This window comes from Bombyx mori, chromosome 24, assembly GCF_030269925.1.
Source record: "Bombyx mori chromosome 24, ASM3026992v2".
Lineage (NCBI taxonomy): Eukaryota > Metazoa > Arthropoda > Insecta > Lepidoptera > Bombycidae > Bombyx > Bombyx mori.
The window spans coordinates 75,637-98,657 of record NC_085130.1 but is presented as its reverse complement, the minus strand read 5'-3'; the positions used below and the strand labels follow the sequence as shown (position 1 = coordinate 98,657).

General features: G+C 59.6%; 1 protein-coding gene across 1 annotated transcript in view; it reads right to left on the bottom strand.

Annotated features, from left to right (window-relative positions):
• Window positions 1–22,049, bottom strand: part of LOC134201219 (uncharacterized) — a 47,629-nt gene extending 25,580 nt beyond the window's left edge. Inside the window, exons 1-4 of the mRNA XM_062675573.1 lie at window positions 20,715–22,049; window positions 17,073–20,557; window positions 14,726–15,231; window positions 3,413–4,062 (exon numbers count right to left, since the gene is read on the bottom strand). Of these exons, the coding sequence (XP_062531557.1) occupies window positions 3,413–4,062; window positions 14,726–15,231; window positions 17,073–20,557; window positions 20,715–22,049 (5,976 nt within the window). The remainder of the gene's footprint in view (window positions 1–3,412; window positions 4,063–14,725; window positions 15,232–17,072; window positions 20,558–20,714) is intronic.
• Between the last annotated feature and the right edge of the window lie 972 nt (window positions 22,050–23,021).

Sequence of the window (23,021 nt, the reverse complement as noted above, 5' to 3'; positions counted from 1 at the left end):
ACGTGTGCCACGCCTGCGCACGCCAGACGGGCAGACTCCCGGTAGTCCCTCCCCGGAGCCACGACCAACGTGTCGTCGGCGTAACAGATTACGCTCAGCCCGGGGAGGGGTCCCCGAATGACGCCCCGCAGGACCCAGTCGTAGCCGATGTTCCACAGCAGGGGGCCCAGGACGGACCCCTGCGGAACACCGCGCTCGACGGGGAAGCGGTACATCACCCCACCGTGTCCGATGCACTGGATCGACCTGCCCTCGAGATAGGAGCCGATCAGTCGGCGGAGGTATGCGGGGACGCCGTGATACTCCAGCGCCCCCGCGATCACCGACCAGGGCAGGGTGTTGAAGGCGTTCCTTACATCTAAGGATAACGCCATCGCCACCCCGCCCCGGGATACGGCTTCGTCGGAGAGGGCCCTCACGCGCAGAATCGCGTCGATAGTCGAGCGGCCCTCTCTGAAGCCGTATTGCTCCGCCGAAAGATCGGGACCCGTCTCAGTCAGGTGCCGGACGATGCGGGCCGCGACGATCCTCTCGAGCATCTTGCCCGCTTCGTCCAGCAACACGATGGGGCGATAGCCCGCGGGTGAGTCCGCGGGGCGCCCGTCCTTCCGCAGAAGGACCAGTCTGCCCGTCTTCCATTTCGACGGGAACCGTCCCGACTCGAGGCACGCTTCGAAAAGCCCCCCGAGCCGGTCCCCTAGGGCCTCGAAGGCCAAGCTCCAGACCCGGCCGTGAACACCGTCAGGGCCGGGGGCCGCGTCCTTCGCTCTCATCCTGGACACGGCCGCATGGATCTCCGCCCCCGTGATAGGGGGAGGGGGCTCCTCGGCAGCGGGAACGCTGGGGCGACGCGGCGGCGTGCCCCACGTGGCGTCCATCTGGGGGGGCTCAAAGTCCCCCCCCGCTGCCGGCGGGAACAGTGCCGCAACAATTTCCCGCAGCTGCCGAGGCTGGAGCCGCTCGGTCACCGGGAGCGCCCACGGTTGCAGTTTCCTGCGAACCATCTTGTATGGGCGCCCCCAGGGATCTTCGTCGAGCGACTCCAGGAGAGTCTTCATGCTCTGCTTCTTGGCCTCGCCGATGGCCAGCTGCAGCGCCGTCTGCTTTTGACGACAGTCAGCGTGCAGCTGGGCCGCCGTCTCCGCGAACGCAGCGTCGCGACGACGGCGGCGGCGGTGGCGTGCGCTCCGGCGGCGCGCCCTCACGCACTCCTCGCGGAGTCTTGCGATCTCGGGCGACCACCAGAACGCACCCCCACGTGGTGCTCGGGGGCCGACCCGGGGCATGGCGGCATCGCAAATGTTTGCCATGGTGCCCCGGAACCAGTCGACCTCCGCATCCACGTCCGCGAGCCGCGCGGGTTTTGGCGCCCACGCAGCAACAGCGGCCGCCTCCATCAGCAACTCCTTGTTCATTCGTTTCAAGGCCCACCTAGGGAACGAACGGGGCGCACCTTGCGGGAGCTCCTCCTCACCGCGGGCGCCCGCGGCTGACGACGACGACAAGGAGGAGGCGGAGAGCTCGAATCGGACGTATCTGTGGTCCGAGAGCGTCTCCGCCCCCTCGAGTACGCGCCAGCCGCGGGTGCGGCGCACGGCGGACGGGGACGCGAACGTCACGTCCACGTGAGATTGCCCGTTCCACCGCACGCAAGTCGCGACCGTGCCTCTGTTTAGGAGGCAGAGGCCGGTCGCGATCGCCCACTCCGAAAGGGCCTCGCCTCTCGCATCCGTGCGGGGGGAACCCCAAGCCGTGCACTTGGCATTGAAGTCCCCCGCGACGATGACAGGGCGGGACCCGAGGCGGTGCAAAAGCGCCTCGAGCCCGCCCAGAAACCGCTCGAACTCGGCGAGGCTCCTGTTCGGAGAAAAGTACGCCCCGATCACGACGGTCCCGTCGATCCTAGCCGCGACGTACCCGGGTCCCCTGGCCACCATATCCAAGGGGGGTAACGCCGCGGAATGTCTCAACACAATGGCCACGGAGCCGTCGACGTCCCCTATCCAGCAGTCCTGGTCGGTGGGGACGAAGTACGGCTCCGCGGCGACAGCGACGTCGATTGACCACTCCGCCATGGTGTGGACGAGGAGATCCTGTGCCCTGGCGGAGTGGTTCAAATTGCACTGGAGGAAGCGGTGGACGCAACCCATTACGGGGCTACGTCCATCGCTCCCTCGTCTGTCCCGCCCTGCGGCTCGTCTGGTGCCGCGGCGGGAACTGACTCACCGGCTGCCCTTTTTGCAGCCGGCTTCTTTTTCTTTCCGCCCCTCCTCGTTTTGGTTGAGGAGGGGGCGGATTTGCACGCCGGGCCCCCGGCCCGGTGGTCGGCCTTCCTTTTGGCCGCGTCGCACAAGACGCAGTGCGGCGCGGCTGTGGTGCAGGAGGCTGCCTTGTGCCCCGGTTGGCCGCAGCGGAAACACAAGCCGCTGCGGTCCACGGTCGAGGGGCACTTGGCGAGACCGTGGCCGGTGCCGAAGCACCGAAGACAGCGCCACGGCCTGGCATCCTGCAGCTGCACGTGGGCCACTACCCAGCCCACGCGCAGCCTTCCTGGGCTGTCGGAAGGCCGCCCCTGTGGAGGGGTGGCCAGGAGGGTCGCCGTTGCAATGGGGCAACGCGCCCACGCCGTCCGGGTTCCTGAATATGTTTCCCGGAGTTCCCCGACTTTGACGTCGGCGAGGGCGCAGTTGCCCTGCGACGCGATGGCCGCGGCGACCTCCTCCTTCGTGGCGCACTCGTCGAGGCCCGTGATTTTGACTTCACCCATCTTCACGGGCCGCGCTATGCGCACCATCTCGGGGTCCAGCAGAATTTCTCGAAGCCGGGCCGCCAATTTTTCGGCCGCGGCGTTCGTGTTTTCGCCGGGGCACTCCAAAAGACGAGCCCCGTTGGCCGTCTGCCGGACCTTGACGCCACCCTCCACGCCGAGGGCGTCCACATTTACGCCACCGCGCGCCTGGGTCATCACGTCGTGGTACGTGATGCCCTTTTCTTTGGCGGCCGGCAGCAGCTCCAATACAACTGCAGCCGACCGCGGGGCGCGCGGCTTTCTGCGTGCTCCTCCTCTTCCTTTTTGGCCCCTCGGCTCCGCTCGACCCTCTTGGCGGGGAGCGGTGGCCGCAGGGGCGGGCTTGGGACGCGGCGCAGCAGGCGCCGCCACTTTCTTAGGCCCACGCCGCACTACCGTCGTCCAGGCCTCTTCCATATTCGCCGGAGCAGGGGGCAGTGGGCGGGGCTGTGGGGTCGGGGCCGGTTTTGCGGCGTTGATGCCCCTCTTCTTCTTAGTCCGGCTCCTGCCAGGCCCCGCCTTCGCAGGCTGGGACGGGGCAGGAGCAGACGCCGTTGTCTTCGGAGGGGCGGACATTGTTGCCCTCGCAGCAGCAGTCGCGGCGGGGCGTGCCGCAGGAGTTACGCCCATTTTGGTTTTGGGGCCGCCATATGTTTTGGTGGCCCTTGATACCGCGTTAGAGGTGGTGGTCGTCTTCACGATCCTGCGGGGTGCCGGTGTTGGGGCTTCTCCTTTTCTCTCGTGAGCGAGGGGCGGTCTCGCGCGCTCCACTTTGGAGCTGCGTGCCTCCTGTATTAGGAGCCGCCGCCTCAACTCCTCGGCCTCATTGGCCTCTTCTGTTTCGAGCGGAGCAGATGCAGGGGCCGAGTTGCACTGCTTCTCGACTAAGTCGTTCACGAGCGTGCGCATCTCAGCCATGTCGACCTTCATCTGCCCGTTCTCCTGCCGAAGGCGATCGTTTTCGGCACTCATTTGGGCCAGTCGGGCGTGCAGCAGGTCCACTGTTTCCCGTAGACCCACCGTTTCATCGTTGGTGGTGCGGCTTACCGCATTCGCCATTTGCTCCTCCAGGGAAGAGGTAGCCGATTTTAGGGCCCGCACGCAGTCGCCCTTTAGGCCCTTGGCCGATTTCTTAACTACCGCAGCCACTAATTTCTGGGCGATGTCACATGTTCGGAGGGGGTCGGAAGGACCCACCTCGGTAAGGGAGCGCTCCAGATGCTCAACCTCTCCGTTTTTTATACGTTCGTTGGCCTCACGGCGGGCGGCCCTGGCTTGCGCCGAAGAGGCAGCAGCCAGTCCGCGAGAAGAACGAGTCTCTAAATCAGTGGCGGGCGACGTCGCAGCAGTCGCCGGCCCTTCCGCCAACGCCATATATTTGGCGCTGGCAGGCTCACCCTCGGACGAGTCAGACGGAGCGGAGGACGCCAGCCGTAGAGCCGACTTCCGCTTCCGCCGCGTCCGCTTTTGCGCGCTGTCTGCGAACAGCACTGGCGTCTCCCTCCCACTGGACGCGTCGCCCCTCGCGGAGCTTCGCGCCGAGTGAAGCGAGAACAGGCTGTCGCATCGTTCGAGGAGCACGGTGGGAACTCGATCCCTTACGCGACCCGTGCTGTCGCCCCCTTCGTCGTGGCATTGTTTGCCCCCCCCAGAAACGGTGGGGCAGCGTGCGGCCGATTCCTCGACCGCACGGAGGGATTCTCCTCCCGCGGAGCGGGAGGTACCCTCCTGGGGTAATAACTTTTTAACAAGTGCCATTGTTCATTATTTTCCTTTTTTATTAACCAGGGGTCGGTCCCCTGGGGTCTGGTTGGTACCCTCGGGACTGGACTCCCTCCAGCCATTCATCCCATCGCCGGGCACCAGAGCTTAGGATTGGGGCATTTTTTAAAGAGGTTTACGTCCTCGCGGCCCCGTGCCTCGCGGCAGCGGCCCCCGTCCCCCACGCGGTGAGGATTACGGGTTGGCCGGCGGCCCGCCGAGTGCAACGAGCAACACGGCAGACCACCGCCCGACGCTCAAAAGAGCAGCAACGACGAAGCCACGCCGGTATACCGGTACCCCCCTCTGGAGGGCGTGCCCCTGTAGCCGAAGCCGGGGACATGGCGACCAGCGGCCGGAAGATGCGTAAGCAACGCCGGCTCACTTCTCCATCGAAAAGGCAGGCCAAAAGTGGCCCACCATCTCCCATGGGTTACGTCCGAAACGGGTCGGACGTGACCCGAAGAAAAACAAAAAAGGGGGAAGAAAGGGGAAAAGAGAGGGAGCCCGAGCGTCTCCAGGAGGAACACCCTTCAGCGAGTGAAGGGCGTGGAGAGCCCGCAACTCCCCCTGCTGGTTTTGGTCCGCGTCATCCGATCTCTTTCGTTGCAAGGCCTAACTAGGCTACCCTACTCCTACACCTAACCTACCTCCCTAACACCTAAGAATCCTTGCAACGAAAAAGATCGGACGATACCCCTGGGAGTGGGACTGTTCCCAGAGGATCCCGTTATCCGCCACCTACGGACGCGCCCGGTGGAAGTCCAGCAAAACTCCCCCACAGACGGAGCCCCCGGCCACGCAGAGTGCGCGCCGGGGGGCCCGCCCAGGTCCCTCGGGAAACCTTTTTTTTTTTTTTTTTTTTTCGGGTAGAGGGCCGAACCTCCTACGAGGTCCCCGCGCAAAAGGGGCGCGCGGGGTATGTGAGACTCAACGATCAGCATGGTGTTGTGAGCAGACCGCGGGCCCAAGGATTTTAGAGCCCACCCACTAAACGACTCCTCTGCACTCTTACACCCGACGTCCGATCCCCTCCGAGGTCAGAACCCGGATGAGGTAGGGGGGCTACCGCGGTCAACACTACAACCAGACGGCGCGGCTCACCCCAAGGACGCCCAGCCGACGGAGCCTTCGAGGCGAATCGAAGGCTCTGAAACGTCGGCCGTCTCAGTACGGCAGCCCGTCGGGCCGCCCAGACGGTGCCGCTGGTGTCCCGGAATACCCCGCTGGACCAGAACCAGCCTGCCGGGTCGGGACGCGATACACCGTCGACCGGTCGCTCTATTCACTCCACGGCAGCGCGCTAGAGTGCTGGTAGCGCGCCGCGCGGCCTCACCCCCTCAGGTCGCCCCTTGACCTTCACCGGGGGGAGGCCGCCACCTACAGGGGCCGGGACGTACGGGCGTATTCCCGCCTCCGGCCCCCGGCTCGACGGCGACGGATCGGTGCGGAAAGGGAAGAGCTCTCCCTCTCTCGCTCCGCCGCCTCCTTCTGCGATATGGTGGACTCGCAGAAGTCGAGCATCGCCTTCCAGGACGCGTCGCTGCCGAGCATCGTAGCCACGACGCGCGGCAGCGAGAGGTCCTCTCCAATGACCGCGACGAGGACGGCGCGTTGCTCGTCGAATCCAGAGCAACGCGCCAGCGTGTGTTCCGCTGTGTCTTCCTCGTCGCGGTCCGCGCAGTGGTGGCACTGCGCCGTCGGTTCCCTTCCGGCTATCTTAAAGAGGTACCGGCCAAAACACCCATGGCCGGTCAACATCTGTGTCAGCCGGAAGGTGAGGCATCCGCGGTCGCGGCCCACCCAGTCCGCGAGAACCGGGCGGACCGCCTCGACGGTACGGAGGCCGGCCGACGGGTCCGCCAAGCGGCGAGACCACGCCTCCAGCACGGACCGCCGAGATTGGAGCCTCCGCGCTCGAACTACTCCTTCGCCGGGGCGCCCTTCCCCCCTAGAGCGAAGGTCACTACGCCACCGGTAATCGGCAGCGAGCGCCTCCGCCTCCAGGTCCCAGGGTGGCGCCCCGGCGAGCAAGCACGCCGCCTCGAAGGAGACCGTGCGGTATCCTCGGATCGCCCTGACCGCGATCGCGCGCTGCGGACGTCGCAGCGCCGCGACGTTCTTGCGGGTCAGGGCGTGGCACCATACGGGAGCCCCGTATAGTGCCATCGACCGCACCACCCCCATGTAGAGGCGGCGCGCCACCTGATCGGGACCCCCGACGTTTGGAAGCAGCCGGCTCAAAGAGCCGGCCGTCGCCATCAGTCGAGGGCCCAACTTCGCAAAGTGAGCGCGGAAGTTCCACCGACCATCCAGTTCAAGGCCGAGGTACCGAAGACCGGTCACCCCGACCCCGACGCGGACGCCTCCGATCACGAGGTGGGCACCCAGAGGCGGCGCTCGTCCCGGCCCGTGAAAGAGCAGGGCCTGGGTTTTGTCGAGCGCCACCTCGAGCCCCAACCGTCGGATCCTGGTGACGACGTGTGCCACGCCTGCGCACGCCAGACGGGCAGACTCCCGGTAGTCCCTCCCCGGAGCTACGACCAACGTGTCGTCAGCGTAACAAATTACGCTGAGCCCGGGGAGGGGTCCCCGAATGACGCCCCGCAGGACCCAGTCGTAGCCGATGTTCCACAGCAGGGGGCCCAGGACGGACCCCTGTGGAACACCACGCTCGACGGGGAAGCGGTACATCGCCCCACCGTGTCCGATGCACTGGATCGACCTGCCCTCGAGGTAGGAGCCGATCAGTCGGCGGAGGTATGCGGGGACGCCGTGATACTCCAGCGCCCCCGCGATCACCGACCAGGAACCTTTTTTTTTTTTTTTTTTTTTTCGGGTAGAGGGCCGAACCTCCTACGAGGTCCCCGCGCAAAAGGGGCGCGCGGGGTATGTGAGACTCAACGATCTGCATGGTGTTGTGAGCAGACCGCGGGCCCAAGGATTTTAGGACCCACCCACTAAACGACTCCCCTGCACTCTTACACCCGACGTCCGATCCCCTCCGAGGTCAGAACCCGGATGAGGTAGGGGGGCTACCGCGGTCAACACTACAACCAGACGGCGCGGCTCACCCCAAGGACGCCCAGCCGACGGAGCCTTCGAGGCGAATCGAAGGCTCTGAAACGTCGGCCGTCTCGGTACGGCAGCCCGTCGGGCCGCCCAGACGGTGCCGCTGGTGTCCCGGAATACCCCGCTGGACCAGAACCAGCCTGCCGGGTCGGGACGCGATACACCGTCGACCGACCGACCAGGAACCTTTTTTTTTTTTTTTTTTTTTTTTTTTTTTTTTTTTTTCGGGTAGAGGGCCGAACCTCCTACGAGGTCCCCGCGCAAAAGGGGCGCGCGGGGTATGTGAGACTCAACGATCTGCATGGTGTTGTGAGCAGACCGCGGGCCCAAGGATTTTAGAGCCCACCCACTAAACGACTCCTCTGCACTCTTACACCCGACGTCCGATCCCCTCCGAGGTCAGAACCCGGATGAGGTAGGGGGGCTACCGCGGTCAACACTACAACCAGACGGCGCGGCTCACCCCAAGGACGCCCAGCCGACGGAGCCTTCGAGGCGAATCGAAGGCTCTGAAACGTCGGCCGTCTCGGTACGGCAGCCCGTCGGGCCGCCCAGACGGTGCCGCTGGTGTCCCGGAATACCCCGCTGGACCAGAACCAGCCTGCCGGGTCGGGACGCGATACACCGTCGACCGGTCGCTCTATTCACTCCACGGCAGCGCGCTAGAGTGCTGGTAGCGCGCCGCGCGGCCTCACCCCCTCAGGTCGCCCCTTGACCTTCACCGGGGGGAGGCCGCCACCTACAGGGGCCGGGACGTACGGGCGTATTCCCGCCTCCGGCCCCCGGCTCGACGGCGACGGATCGGTGCGGAAAGGGAAGAGCTCTCCCTCTCTCGCTCCGCCGCCTCCTTCTGCGATATGGTGGACTCGCAGAAGTCGAGCATCGCCTTCCAGGACGCGTCGCTGCCGAGCATCGTAGCCACGACGCGCGGCAGCGAGAGGTCCTCTCCAATGACCGCGACGAGGGCGGCGCGTTGCTCGTCGAATCCAGAGCAACGCGCCAGCGTGTGTTCCGCTGTGTCTTCCTCGTCGCGGTCCGCGCAGTGGTGGCACTGCGCCGTCGGTTCCCTTCCGGCTATCTTGTGCAAGTACCGGCCGAAACAACCATGGCCGGTAAGCATCTGCGTTAGCCGGAAGGTGAGGCATCCGCGGTCGCGGCCCACCCAGTCCGCGAGAACCGGGCGGACCGCCTCGACGGTTCGGAGGCCGGCCGACGGGTCCGCCAAGCGGCGAGACCACGCCTCCAGCACGGACCGCCGAGAGTGGAGCCTCCGCGCTCGAACTACACCTTCGCCGGGGCGCCCTTCCCCCCTAGAGCGGAGGTCGCTACGCCACCTGTAATCGGCAGCGAGCGCCTCCGCCTCCAGGTCCCAGGGTGGCGCCCCGGCGAGCAAGCACGCCGCCTCGAAGGAGACGGTGCGGTATCCTCGGATCGCCCTGACCGCGATCGCACGCTGCGGACGTCGCAGAGCCGCGACGTTCTTGCGGGTCAGGGCGCGGCACCATACGGGAGCCCCGTATAGTGCCATCGACCGCACCACCCCCATGTAGAGGCGGCGCGCCACCTGATCGGGACCCCCGACGTTTGGAAGCAGCCGGCTCAGAGAGCCGGCCGTCGCCATCAGTCGAGGGCCCAACTTCTCAAAGTGAGCGCGGAAGTTCCACCGACTATCCAGTTCGAGGCCGAGGTACCGAAGACCGGTCACCCCAACCCCGACGCGGACGCCTCCGATCACGAGGTGGGCACCCACAGGCGGCGCTCGTCCCGGCCCGTGAAAAAGCAGGGCCTGGGTTTTATCGAGCGCCACCTCGAGCCCCAACCGTCGGATCCTAGTGACGACGTGTGCCACGCCTGCGCACGCCAGACGGGCAGACTCCCGGTAGTCCCTCCCCGAACCGACCAGGAACCTTTTTTTTTTTTTTTTTTTTTTTTTTTTTTTCGGGTAGAGGGCCGAACCTCCTACGAGGTCCCCGCGCAAAAGGGGCGCGCGGGGTATGTGAGACTCAACGATCTGCATGGTGTTGTGAGCAGACCGCGGGCCCAAGGATTTTAGAGCCCACCCACTAAACGACTCCTCTGCACTCTTACACCCGACGTCCGATCCCCTCCGAGGTCAGAACCCGGATGAGGTAGGGGGGCTACCGCGGTCAACACTACAACCAGACGGCGCGGCTCACCCCAAGGACGCCCAGCCGACGGAGCCTTCGAGGCGAATCGAAGGCTCTGAAACGTCGGCCGTCTCGGTACGGCAGCCCGTCGGGCCGCCCAGACGGTGCCGCTGGTGTCCCGGAATACCCCGCTGGACCAGAACCAGCCTGCCGGGTCGGGACGCGATACACCGTCGACCGGTCGCTCTATTCACTCCACGGCAGCGCGCTAGAGTGCTGGTAGCGCGCCGCGCGGCCTCACCCCCTCAGGTCGCCCCTTGACCTTCACCGGGGGGAGGCCGCCACCTACAGGGGCCGGGACGTACGGGCGTATTCCCGCCTCCGGCCCCCGGCTCGACGGCGACGGATCGGTGCGGAAAGGGAAGAGCTCTCCCTCTCTCGCTCCGCCGCCTCCTTCTGCGATATGGTGGACTCGCAGAAGTCGAGCATCGCCTTCCAGGACGCGTCGCTGCCGAGCATCGTAGCCACGACGCGCGGCAGCGAGAGGTCCTCTCCAATGACCGCGACGAGGGCGGCGCGTTGCTCGTCGAATCCAGAGCAACGCGCCAGCGTGTGTTCCGCTGTGTCTTCCTCGTCGCGGTCCGCGCAGTGGTGGCACTGCGCCGTCGGTTCCCTTCCGGCTATCTTGTGCAAGTACCGGCCGAAACAACCATGGCCGGTAAGCATCTGCGTTAGCCGGAAGGTGAGGCATCCGCGGTCGCGGCCCACCCAGTCCGCGAGAACCGGGCGGACCGCCTCGACGGTTCGGAGGCCGGCCGACGGGTCCGCCAAGCGGCGAGACCACGCCTCCAGCACGGACCGCCGAGAGTGGAGCCTCCGCGCTCGAACTACACCTTCGCCGGGGCGCCCTTCCCCCCTAGAGCGGAGGTCGCTACGCCACCTGTAATCGGCAGCGAGCGCCTCCGCCTCCAGGTCCCAGGGTGGCGCCCCGGCGAGCAAGCACGCCGCCTCGAAGGAGACGGTGCGGTATCCTCGGATCGCCCTGACCGCGATCGCACGCTGCGGACGTCGCAGAGCCGCGACGTTCTTGCGGGTCAGGGCGCGGCACCATACGGGAGCCCCGTATAGTGCCATCGACCGCACCACCCCCATGTAGAGGCGGCGCGCCACCTGATCGGGACCCCCGACGTTTGGAAGCAGCCGGCTCAGAGAGCCGGCCGTCGCCATCAGTCGAGGGCCCAACTTCTCAAAGTGAGCGCGGAAGTTCCACCGACTATCCAGTTCGAGGCCGAGGTACCGAAGACCGGTCACCCCAACCCCGACGCGGACGCCTCCGATCACGAGGTGGGCACCCACAGGCGGCGCTCGTCCCGGCCCGTGAAAAAGCAGGGCCTGGGTTTTATCGAGCGCCACCTCGAGCCCCAACCGTCGGATCCTAGTGACGACGTGTGCCACGCCTGCGCACGCCAGACGGGCAGACTCCCGGTAGTCCCTCCCCGGAGCCACGACCAACGTGTCGTCGGCGTAACATATTACGCTCAGCCCGGGGAGGGGACCCCGAATGACGCCCCGCAGGACCCAGTCGTAGCCGATGTTCCACAGCAGGGGGCCCAGGACAGACCCCTGCGGAACACCGCGCTCGACGGGGAAGCGGTACATCGTCCCACCGTGTCCGATGCACTGGATCGACCTGCCCTCGAGGTAGGAGCCAATCAGTCGGCGGAGGTATGCGGGGACGCCGTGATACTCCAGCGCCCCCGCAATCACCGACCAGGGCAGGGTGTTGAAGGCGTTCCTTACATCTAAGGATAGCGCCATCGCCACCCCGCCCCGGGATACGGCTTCGTCGGAGAGGGCCCGCACGCGCAGAATTGCGTCGATAGTCGAGCGGCCCTCTCTGAAGCCGTATTGCTCCGCCGAAAGATCGGGACCCGTCTCGGTCAGGTGCCGGACGATGCGGGCCGCGACGATCCTCTCGAGCATCTTGCCCGCTTCGTCCAGCAACACGATGGGGCGATAGCCCGCGGGTGAGTCCGCGGGGCGCCCGTCCTTCCGCAGAAGGACCAGTCTGCCCGTCTTCCATTTCGACGGGAACCGTCCCGACTCGAGGCACGCTTCGAAAAGCCCCCCGAGCCGGTCCCCTAGGGCCTCGAAGGCCAAGCTCCAGACCCGGCCGTGAACGCCGTCAGGGCCGGGGGCCGTGTCCTTCGCTCTCATTTTGGACACGGCCGCATGGATCTCCGCCCCCGTGATAGGGGGAGGGGGCTCCTCGGCAGCGGGAACGCTGGGGCGACGCGGAGGCGTGCCCCACGTGGCGTCCATCTGGGGGGGCTCAAAGTCTCCCCCCGCTGCTGGCGGGAAAAGCGCGGAAACTATTTCCCGCAGCTGCCGAGGCTGGAGCCGCTCGGTCACCGGGAGCGCCCACGGCTGCAGTTTCCTGCGAACCATCTTGTATGGGCGCCCCCAGGGATCTTCGTCGAGCGACTCCAGGAGAGTCTTCATGCTCTGCTTCTTGGCCTCGCCGATGGCCAGCTGCAACGCCGTCTGCTTTTGACGACAGTCAGCGTGCAGCCGGGCCGCCGTCTCCGCGAACGTTGCGTCGCGACTACGGCGGCGGCGGTGGCGTGCGCTCCGGCGGCGCGCCCTCACGCACTCCTCTCGGAGTCTTGCGATCTCGGGCGACCACCAGAATGCACCCCCACGTGGTGCTCGGGGGCCGACCCGGGGCATGGCGGCATCACAAATGTTTGCCATGGTGCCCCGGAACCAGTCGACCTCCGCATCCACGTCCGCGAGCCGCGCGGGTTTTGGCGCCCACGCAGCAACAGCGGCCGCCTCCATCAGCAACTCCTTGTTCATTCGTTTCAAGGCCCACCTGGGGAACGAACGGGGCGCACCTTGCGGGAGCTCTTCCTCACCGCGGGCGCCCGCGGCTGACGACGACGACAAGGAGGAGGCGGAGAGCTCGAATCGGACGTACCTGTGGTCCGAGAGCGTCTCCGCCCCCTCGAGTACGCGCCAGCCGCGGGTGCGGCGCACGGCGGACGGGGACGCGAACGTAACGTCCACGTGAGATTGCCCGTTCCACCGCACGCAAGTCGCGACCGTGCCTCTGTTTAGGAGACAGAGGCCGATCGCGATCGCCCACTCCGAAAGGGCCTCGCCTCGCGCATCCGTGCGGGGGGAACCCCAAGCCGTGCACTTGGCATTGAAGTCCCCCGCGACGATGACAGGGCGGGACCCGAGGCGGTGTAAAAGCGCCTCGAGCCCGCCCAGAAACCGTTCGAATTCGGCGAGGCTCCTGTTCGGAGAAAAGTACGCCCCGATCACGACGGTCCCGTCGATCCTAGCCGCGACGTACCCGGGTCCCCTGGCCACCATATCCAAGGGGGGTAACGCCGCGGACTGTCTCAACACAATGGCCACGGAGCCGTCGACGTCCCCCATCCAGCAGTCCTGGTCGGTGGGGACGAAATACGGCTCCGCAGCGACAGCAACATCGATTGACCACTCCGCCATGGTGTGGACGAGGAGATCCTGTGCCCTGGCGGAGTGGTTCAAATTACATTGGAGGAAGCGATGGACGCAACCCATTACGGGGCTACGTCCATCGCTCCCTCGTCTGTCCCGCCCTGCGGCTGCTCTGGTGCCGCGGCGGGAGCTGACTCACCGGCTGCCCTTTTTGCAGCCGGCTTCTTTTTCTTTCCGCCCCTCCTCGTTTTTGTAGAGGAGGGGGCGGATTTACACGCCGGGCCCCCGGCCCGGTGGTCGGCCTTCCTTTTGGCCGCGTCGCACAAGACGCAGTGCGGCGCGGCTGTGGTACAGGAGGCTGCCTTGTGCCCCGGTTGGCCGCAGCGGAAACACAAGCCGCTGCGGTCCACGGTCGAGGGGCACTTGGCGAGGCCGTGGCCGGTGCCGAAGCACCGAAGACAACGCCACGGCCTGGCATCCTGCAGCTGCACGTGGGCCACTACCCAGCCCACGCGCAGCCTTCCTGGGCTGTCGGAAGGCCGCCCCTGTGGAGGGGTGGCCAGGAGGGTCGCCGTTGCAATCGGGCAACGCGCCCACGCCGTCCGGGTTCCGGAATATGTCACCCGGAGCTCTCCGACTTTGACGTCGGCGAGGGCGCAGTTGCCCTGCGACGCAATGGCTGCGGCGACCTCCTCCTTTGTGGCGCACTCGTCGAGGCCCGTGATTTTAACTTCTCCCATCTTCACGGGCCGCGCGATGCGCACCATCTCGGGGTCCGGCAGAATTTCTCGAAGCCGGGCCGCCAGTTTTTCGGCCGCGGCGTTCGTGTTTTCGCCGGGGCACTCCAAAAGACGAGCCCCGTTGGCCGTCTGCCGGACCTTGACGCCACCCTCCACGCCGAGGGCGTCCACATTTACGCCGCCGCGCGCCTGGGTCATCACGTCGTGGTACGTGATGCCCTTTTCTTTGGCGGCCGGCAGCAGCTCCAATACCACTGCAGCCGACCGCGGGGCGCGCGGCTTTCTGCGTGCTCCTCTTCTTCCTTTTTGGCCCCTCGGCTCCGCTCGACCCTCTTGGCGGGGAGCGGTGGCCGTAGGGGCGGGCTTGGGACGCGGCGCAGCAGGCGCCGCCACTTTCCTAGGCCCACGCCGCACTACCGTCGTCCAGGCCTCTTCCATATTGGCCGGGGCAGGGGGCAGTGGGCGGGGCTGGGGGGTCGGGGCCGGTTTTGCGGCGTTGACGCTCCTATTTTTCTTAGTCCGGCTCCTGCCAGGCCCCGCCTTCACAGGCTGGGTAGGGGCAGGAGCAGACGCCGGTGTCTTCGGAGGGGCGGACGTTGTTGCCCTCGCAGCAGCAATCGCGGCGGGACGTGCCGCAGGAGTTACGCCCATTTTGGTTTTGGGGCCGCCATATGTTTTGGTGGCCCTTGATACCGCGTTAGAGCTGGCGGTCGTCTTCATGATCCTGCGGGGTGCCGGTGTTGGTGCTTCTCCCTTTCTCTCGTGAGCGAGGGGCGGTCTCGCACGCTCCACGTTCGAGCTGCGTGCCTCCTGTATTAGGAGCCGCCGCCTCAACTCCTCGGCCTCGTTGGCCTCTTCTGTCTCGAGCGGAGTAGATGCAGGGGCCGAGTTGCACTGCTTCTCGACTAAGTCGTTCACGAGCGTGCGCATCTCAGCCATGTCGACCTTCATCTGCCCGTTCTCCTGCCGAAGGCGATCGTTTTCGGCACTGATTTGGGCCAGTCGGGCGTGCAGCAGGTCCACTGTTTTTCGTAGACCCACCGTTTCATCATTCGTGGTGCGGCTTACTGCAATTGCCATTTGCTCCTCCAGGGAGGAGGTAGCCGATTTTAGGGCCCGCACGCAGTCGCCCTTTAGGCCCTTGGCCGACTTCTTCACTACCGCAGCCACTAATTTCTGGGCGATATCACATGTTCTGAGGGGGTCGGAGGGACCCACCTCGGTAAGGGAGCGCTCCAGATGCTCAACCTCTCCGTTTTTTATAGGTTCGTTGGCCTCACGGCGGGCGGCCCTGGTTTGCGCCGAGGAGGCAGCAGCCAGTCCGCGAGACGAACGAGTCTCTAAATCAGTGGCGGGCGACGCCGCAGCAGTCGCCGGCCCTTCCGCCAACGCCATATATTTGGCGCTGGCAGGCTCACCCTCGGACGAGTCAGACGGAGCGGAGGACGCCGGCCGTCGAGCCGACTTCCGCTTCCGCCGAGTCCGCTTTTGCGCGCTGTCTGCGAACAGCACTGGCGTCTCCCTCCCACTGGACGCGTCGCCCCTCGCGGAGCTTCGCGCCGAGTGAAGCGAGAACAGGCTGTCGCATCGTTCGAGGAGCACGGTGGGAACTCGATCCCTTACGCGACCCGTGCTGTCGCCCCCTTCATCGTGGCATTGTTTGCCCCCCCCAGAAACGGTGGGGCAGCGTGCGGCCGATTCCTCGACCGCACGGAGGGATTCTCCTCCCGCGGAGCGGGAGGTACCCTCCTGGGGTAATAATTTTTTAACAAGTGCCATATTTCATTGTTTTCCTTTTTTATTAACCAGGGGTCGGTCCCCTGGGGTCTGGTTGGTACCCTCGGGACTGGACTCCCTCCAGCCATTCATCCCATCGCCGGGCACCAGAGCTTAGGATTGGGGCATTTTTTAAAGAGGTTTACGTCCTCGCGGCCCCGTGCCTCGCGGCAGCGGCCCCCGTCCCCCACGCGGTGAGGATTACGGGTTGGCCGGCGGCCCGCCGAGTGCAACGAGCAACACGACAGACCACCGCCCGACGCTCAAAAGAGCAACAACGACGAAGCCACGCCGGTATACCGGTGCCCCCCTCTGGAGGGCGTGCCCCTGTAGCCGAAGCCGGGGACATGGCGACCAGCGGCCGGAAGATGCATAAGCAACGCCGGCTCACTACTCCATCAAAAGGCAGACCAAAAGTGGCCCACCGTCACCCATGGGCTACGTCCGAAACGGGTCGGACGTGACCCGAAAAACAAAAAAGGGGGAAGAAAGGGGACAAGAGAGGGAGCCCGAGCGTCTCCAGGAGGAACACCCTTCAGCGAGTGAAGGGCGTGGAGAGCCCGCAACTCCCCCTGCTGGTTTTGGTCCGCGTCATCCGATCTCTTTCGTTGCAAAGCCTAACTAGGCTACCCTACACCTAAACCTAACCTAACCTAACGTAACGTAACGTAACGTTTTTTTTTTTTTTTTTTTTTTTTTTTTTTTCGGGTAGAGGGCCGAACCTCCTACGAGGTCCCCGCGCAATTAGGTTAGGTTAGGTTAGGTTAGGTTAGGTTAGGTTAGGTTAGGTTTTTTTTTTTTTTTTTTTTTTTTTTTTTTTTTTTTTTTTTTTTTTTTAATATTCTGTCTACCTCCAACATGATCGGAGCCTGTTTTCTTCTCGTACTTTCATGCTACATACAATCTTTCTTTCGTTCATCACCATTCGCTACTTTCTGGGTGGGATTCCCGACTACCTTATACTACTATGCTACGCTAACTACTTTTCATCATTTTCTTTATTTATATTCTTAGGGATTTATGTACAGGTTGGTATTTAAATAAGAAACTCAACAACACAAACAACGGCACAGGGGTCAGTTTTGTTTCTCTTTTTTGTTTTATATTTTTCTATCTTATATCTAGTTTTACAATTTCTCAACTATACTATTTGCATTACTTTCTATTTTATGTTTATCTTAATATATAAATTATATTATGTAAACATAATTTACTTACACTAATTTATTTCTATTTGTTACTTTTTCTACAATTTTTGTACAGTATTTCATAAATAATTCTCTATTATTCCCCGCAATTAGCTCTTTAATCATATCCAGTGTCAAGTTGTGCTGCACTCTTTGCTCAAGTTCAAACCTCTCCATTGCGTGTATCGGACACACCAAGAGCAAGTGTTGTATTGTCTCTGATTGTGCTGGGTCGCAGATGCACGATGGACTCTCCTTGCACTTAAAGCGACTAAGGTATTCGGAAAATCCACCGTGCCCCGTCATGATTTGCGTAGTCAGGTAAGTCGGTACAAGTTTTCGTACAATTTTATAGGCCGCCTTCGCGTCCGGGAAGAACAGTTTGGTAATTGACGCCGTTTCTCCGGAATTGTACCTGCGGTTCCATTCATCAAGCGTGGCCGCACGAATACCACGCTTGATGTATGCAATCGGGCATCGGTCGTAATCCGGTTTGCGTTTGGTATCTACAGCCGCCCCTTTGGCGAGCTCATCTGCTCTTTCATTGCCTTCCAACCCTACGTGTGCCTTGATCCAGTGCAAGCGTATGGTTTTTCCTTCACGAGATATGCGTTTGATGTTTTCTCTGGCTTGCACTGCCAGGGGATGGAGGCAACTATAGTTTTGTATAGTTTGGAGAGCTGCCATGGAGTCGCTGTAAACACCAAACGTTCTGGCTCTGATGGTCATGGCCTCTTTAGTTGCTACGCACAGCGCCAAGAGCTCCGCTTGGTAAACTGTGCAGAAACTGGGCAGTACGAGTTTGCGAGTTTTTATTTCAGCCTCGCTGTTCCAGACTGAGAGCGCAGCCCCAACTCCGTGGTTGATTTTACTACCATCTGTAAAGATTCGAATGTCGAATGCACTATGCATTTCGACATCGTCTTGGTCAACCAAGCGGGTAACCCCTATTCTAGTGCACTCTGCAGGATGTGGCATCCCGGCCACTGACGTCATCTTCTCCACCTCACGGCCACACAGTTCCGGAACCGCTGAGCCCCTCCTGGCCCTGTACAGTGCAGCGACCTCTCGCACTCTAAGATCAAGGGGGAGCGTACCCGCCAGGATGAGCGCTGAGTGGAGAGAGACTGTACGATATGCTCTGCAGATCTTCTGTGCTATGCCTCTCTGCACAATTCCCAGCTGTTTCTGGGTACCCAGCTTGTTTACCGCGGGTGCCCACACGCTGGCCGCATATAAGATAACGGGCTCCATGACAGCCATATAAATTGTCCGAATTACCTCTGGGTGGAGCCCCCAGCTGGCTTTCGCGGCTCTGGACAGTTTCTTATAGATATTTATAGCCTTGCGGCAGACATTCGAGACGTGGCTGTTGAAAGTCAACTTGTCGTCAATGGTGACACCTAGCATTTTTATTTCTTTAACCATTTCGATGCTGGCTCTTCCCATGCTCAGTCTTGGGGTGTCGTATTTAAGCTTCCTAGTTATTGTAATGGCCTTGGTTTTATGTGCCGCGAATTTGAGCTTATTTCTGACTCCCCATTCCCGAGCATGTTTGAGTGCAGCATTAGCTTTCGTTTCGATCTCTAATGCGGTGTCTCCATCGACCACAAGCACGACATCGTCTGCGAATGCCTGGCAGTAGTCCCCTCTCCGTTCGAAGCTGCCCAACAGTGGATCTATTAGCAGGTTCCATAGGATGGGCCCTGCCACGGATCCCTGTACGCAGCCTTTACTGGTTTTCTGAGTGTGTGTTTTTCCAGCATATCTCACGGAGACCTGCCTGTCCCTTAGATAGCTGGCCATTACTCGCCTTAAGCCGATCGGGCACTGTACCTCCGCCAGACGCACCCGAATTGCAGGCCACCAGGCGCTGTCAAAGGCTCCCTCTATATCGAGCGATATCAACGTTACAATTTTCTTCCTATCAATTTTGTTACGGATATGCTCGATGAGTGTATAGAGGGAGTCCTCAGTACTCCGCTGCGGCATAAATCCATATTGGCGCGTGCTAATTCTCGGTATTAGGTGATGTTTCAGACGAGCTACCAGCATCTTCTCGTATATTTTTCCAAGGATAGGGAGCAGTCCGATTGGCCTGTATGACTTGGGGTTGGTGTAATTTTCCTTCCCAGGCTTCCTTAGCACTATCACTGTGGCCTTTTTCCATATTTTGGGAAAGTAGTTCTGTTCCAGGCATTTATTAAGTAAAGTGAGGAATACCTCTGGGCTGCTTTTAATAGCTTGACAACAGATATCTGCCGTAAAGCCGTCTGCCCCCGGTGCCTTCTTAGAGCTGAAGGACTCGCTTGCCCGTTCTATTTCTTCCATTGTGAATGCTGGTTCGCAAAGTTCATTTTGTTCGCCATCATCCACCCTGGAAGCCTTTTGCCGGATACTGCTATGGTGTTCGTCGTCGTTGCTGATCGAGTCTTCTGGATAAAAAGTCTCTGCCAGCAACTCGACGGACTCTTGTGCGGTCAGTGTTTTCCCATCCTTTTGCAGGAGCGAATCCTCAACTCTTTTTGTCACTCTCCCTATTACCCTGTAGATCCCTTCCCATATTCCTTCCTTGTCTTGTTTCTTACAGAATTCTTTCCAGCTTTCAGTTTGTGCTTTGGCTGCTCTGATCTCATATTCTTCTTTTGTTTGCAGGTACTCTTCAACTACCCTCGTTCGCCGTACGTGAGCTGCACATCGAATCCTGCGTTTCTTGGTGGCAACGTTTCGCTTCATCTCTTCGAGCTCTTTGGACCACCACGGTAAGGTAAAATACTCTTTCTTTATCTTTTTTGCTATGGTCAAGTTGCATATTTCTGTTATTACTTCTGTTATTTTGTTTACTGTATATTCAATTTGGTCTATTGTATGTATTGATTCTATTTCTGTTCCTGTTATTTGGTTGTTTTGCAAGGATTGTCTGAGTTTCTCACAAAACTCAGGCCAATTTGCTTTTTTGGTGTTAAATAGTCTAGTCGTCCTTTCAATTCTAATTCCTTTTGATTTTTCTAAATAGATATTGAAGAGTATTCCATTGTGGTCGGAGCTCGTGAGGCCCTCTTCGATTTTCCAGTCGTCCACCAAGTCCAGAACTTCGATTGTGCATGCAGTGATGTCTACGTAGCTGCTGTAACGTTTGCCACCTCTTACTGTGTCGAACGTCGGGATTTTCCCTGTGTTCAGCACGGCGAAGTTCATTTCAGTAAGGGCACTCTGCAGGTCCTCCCCCTTGTGGTCAGTGACCGGACTTCCCCACCACGTGCTCTTGGCGTTTGTATCACCTCCGATTATCCAGCCGCCAGGACCTATCTCTTCTCTTATTCTGGAAAGCTGTGCCATATAGGGCTCTACTGGTTGGTCAGGTTCAAAATAAAAGGAAATAGCTGTGATCTTCCATGCACTGGTGTTGATCCCCACTACCACGATGTTGTTGGTAGTGAGTTCTGGGTATTGTGTGACGTTTAATTCGTTGTCGAATACGACTATTGCCGATTTCACCACACCCTCTGCTTCACCTGTCCCTTGGAATATCCGCATCCCTGCATGACCTTTCATTACCCTGTCTCCACCTATATAGGGCTCCTGCAGTAGAGCTATATCAATTTTACGCTTCACTGCTTCCATGAACAGCTCGTTTGTGGCCAATCTTTTTCTCTGCAAATTTGCTTGCACCACTTGATAGAATGTCCGCTGATTTTGGGGGCCTTTAGCACTGATGGTAGGCTATGGTCGATCTTGCTATTTTGTCCCACCTCTGTCGTGTCGGGCACGCATGGTCAAACGCGTTATGTTCGGTGTCTTCTAGGTTTGCCTTTGTGCAGTTATAGCACTTGGGCGGCACGGCCTTTGAAAGCCACTCCACACACTCGGCTCTTAGGTGAGGACCTCCGCAGTGGCTGCAGAGGTCGGCAAGCTCAGCACAAAAGCGCTTGCCGTGCCCAAAACCCAGGCAGCGGGTGCACTGTACGAGCGGGGATTGGTCCTCTATCCTGATACGCTGCAGGTCAATATGTACGTACCCTCTGCTCATCGCTCTTTGATAGATGGTCGGCGAGACACTAATTATTATATGACCAGTATGAGGGTTTCTTGATTTTTTCTTGTATTTTATTTCCATACGGTCTTCCCTTTCGTCGAGACCCTGAAAAACATCCTTATTCTGGTTCCTCATTGCCTTGTGTATGTCCTCGTCTGTATTTATATTTAATACATTTTTGAGGATGAGGAGTGGATCTTTATTTTTCACCGTCTCGACATTTAGGTTTACTCCGTCTCTCACCAGCTTGTTTTTTAGTTTTTCTCTGTCTTCTTTCGTACCCAACCCTATTATTATTTTCCTGTCTTTAGCCTTCCTTATTTTTTCCACCCGAATCCATCCTTCCTTAGCGTCTATCGCATTCCTAACCCTACTGAGAACTTCCTCGCCAGTTTCTTTGTCGTCACTGGAGGTAACCACCACTGAGTGCAGCGTGCTTCGCGCAGGGCCTTGCTTTATGCTCATTTCTGCGGTTGGCGTCGCGGTCACGCTGGCATAGGTCAGTGTTGACATCTTCTCTAGGGTCTCCTTCTGTTTTTCCAACGTTTCCCTAAGCTCTACCATTTTTTGTGTGTTCTCCAGCAACAGGTTTGTATGTTCCTCGATTTTAGTCGCCAGTTCATTCGTGTCTGGGCTTAGTGTAAATGTTGTGTCTGAGGTAGACAGTTCCCGCATCACCTCTCGGCTTCCGCTGTTCCTCTCTTTCGATTTTTCTTTTTTGAGTTCGATCTCTGCCTCTTTAACCAGCTGGTATATTCGGTCCAGTGCTCCAGCCACTTCGCTCTTAATTTCTGTTTTTAAATTTCGGGAGTTGTTCAGATTCATTTTGCCTTTGACGAGGCAGGCCTTCGCTTCCGCTGTTCTGCTTGCGTAATTTGGTGCTTTTGGGCTCAGTACCTTCCGCAGCGCTGGCTGCTTAGTGTTCTGTGCCGATTTAGCTTCTGCTGGTCCTGCCTGCGTCGTTTTGCCCTCTGAGGTGCTAGAAGAGTCTCGCTTGGTCCCTTCCCATTCCGATATGCTCTTGCGAACATTGGTTTCAGCGGCTTTTGAAGTGCCAGGTGACTGCACGTGACCTACGTTACCTTTGGCTGGGGTCCTAATGGCATGCATTTTTCGTGTCAAAAGTGTTGTAGCAAAAATTGTAGAAAAATAACAATTTGTCTAATAGGTTTAAAGCGCAAGCCCGAAAAGTTTACCGGGATTTATAATTATTGATCAGGTAATAATGGCAATTTTACAATTAAAAGTTTGTAAAAGTTTTACAATGTTTCGCCTAGATTGCCTATAGTAAATATAACATAATATTGAAAGTCATCGACTTTCTCGTTTTGTTGTGCTTATTTTGTATATCTAATAATAGTTTGAGTCACAGACTCAGTCGATACTTAACTCTAAGTTTTGTGCTTTGCACGGTCTCTATTTTATTTGCAGAGTTTTTTGCTCTACGTAGAGTCGTAAGGTGTTGTGTTTTCTGCACAAGTACATGAAATATACTTTGGAAGGGTCAAGTCTAAGTCAAAAATTTGGTATAGAGCACGGTTTTGGAGTTTGTTTTACCGCTCTACGTAGAGCCGCTCTATCATATATTGGCAGGTAGCCCTCCTTGAGCTCTTTACAATGAGCCCAAACTCGGCCCAACTCCGCCCACGAACACCGGAGCTACGGCTGTTCAAAAAAATTTTTGGTATCAATAAAGAATTTTTGGAGAAAAAAAAATTTTTTTTTTTTTTTGAGTTAAAACGTTGGTCAGGGTTGTGTCAAGCACCCGGTCGAAAACCCCGCCGCTATAAGCCCACTGGTTGCAAAGATATCTAAATTTAAAAAATTTCAATATGGCGTCCAATATGGCCGCTTAAGTCATGAATTTTTGATTTGTGGTCCGAAACTAGTCGAGTTTGGGCTCGTTTTGTAGGGGCTTCTCTCAGGGTCGCGAATATTTATATAACAATAAAAACCAACTGACCTCCGATTTGATATTTCTAAAAGTAATAAATTTTTTCCTTAAAGTGGTTATAAAAGTACAATTTCGGTCCTATAATTTCAAATTAGGCGTCAAAGTTATGCTAAATTTTTAACTCTACA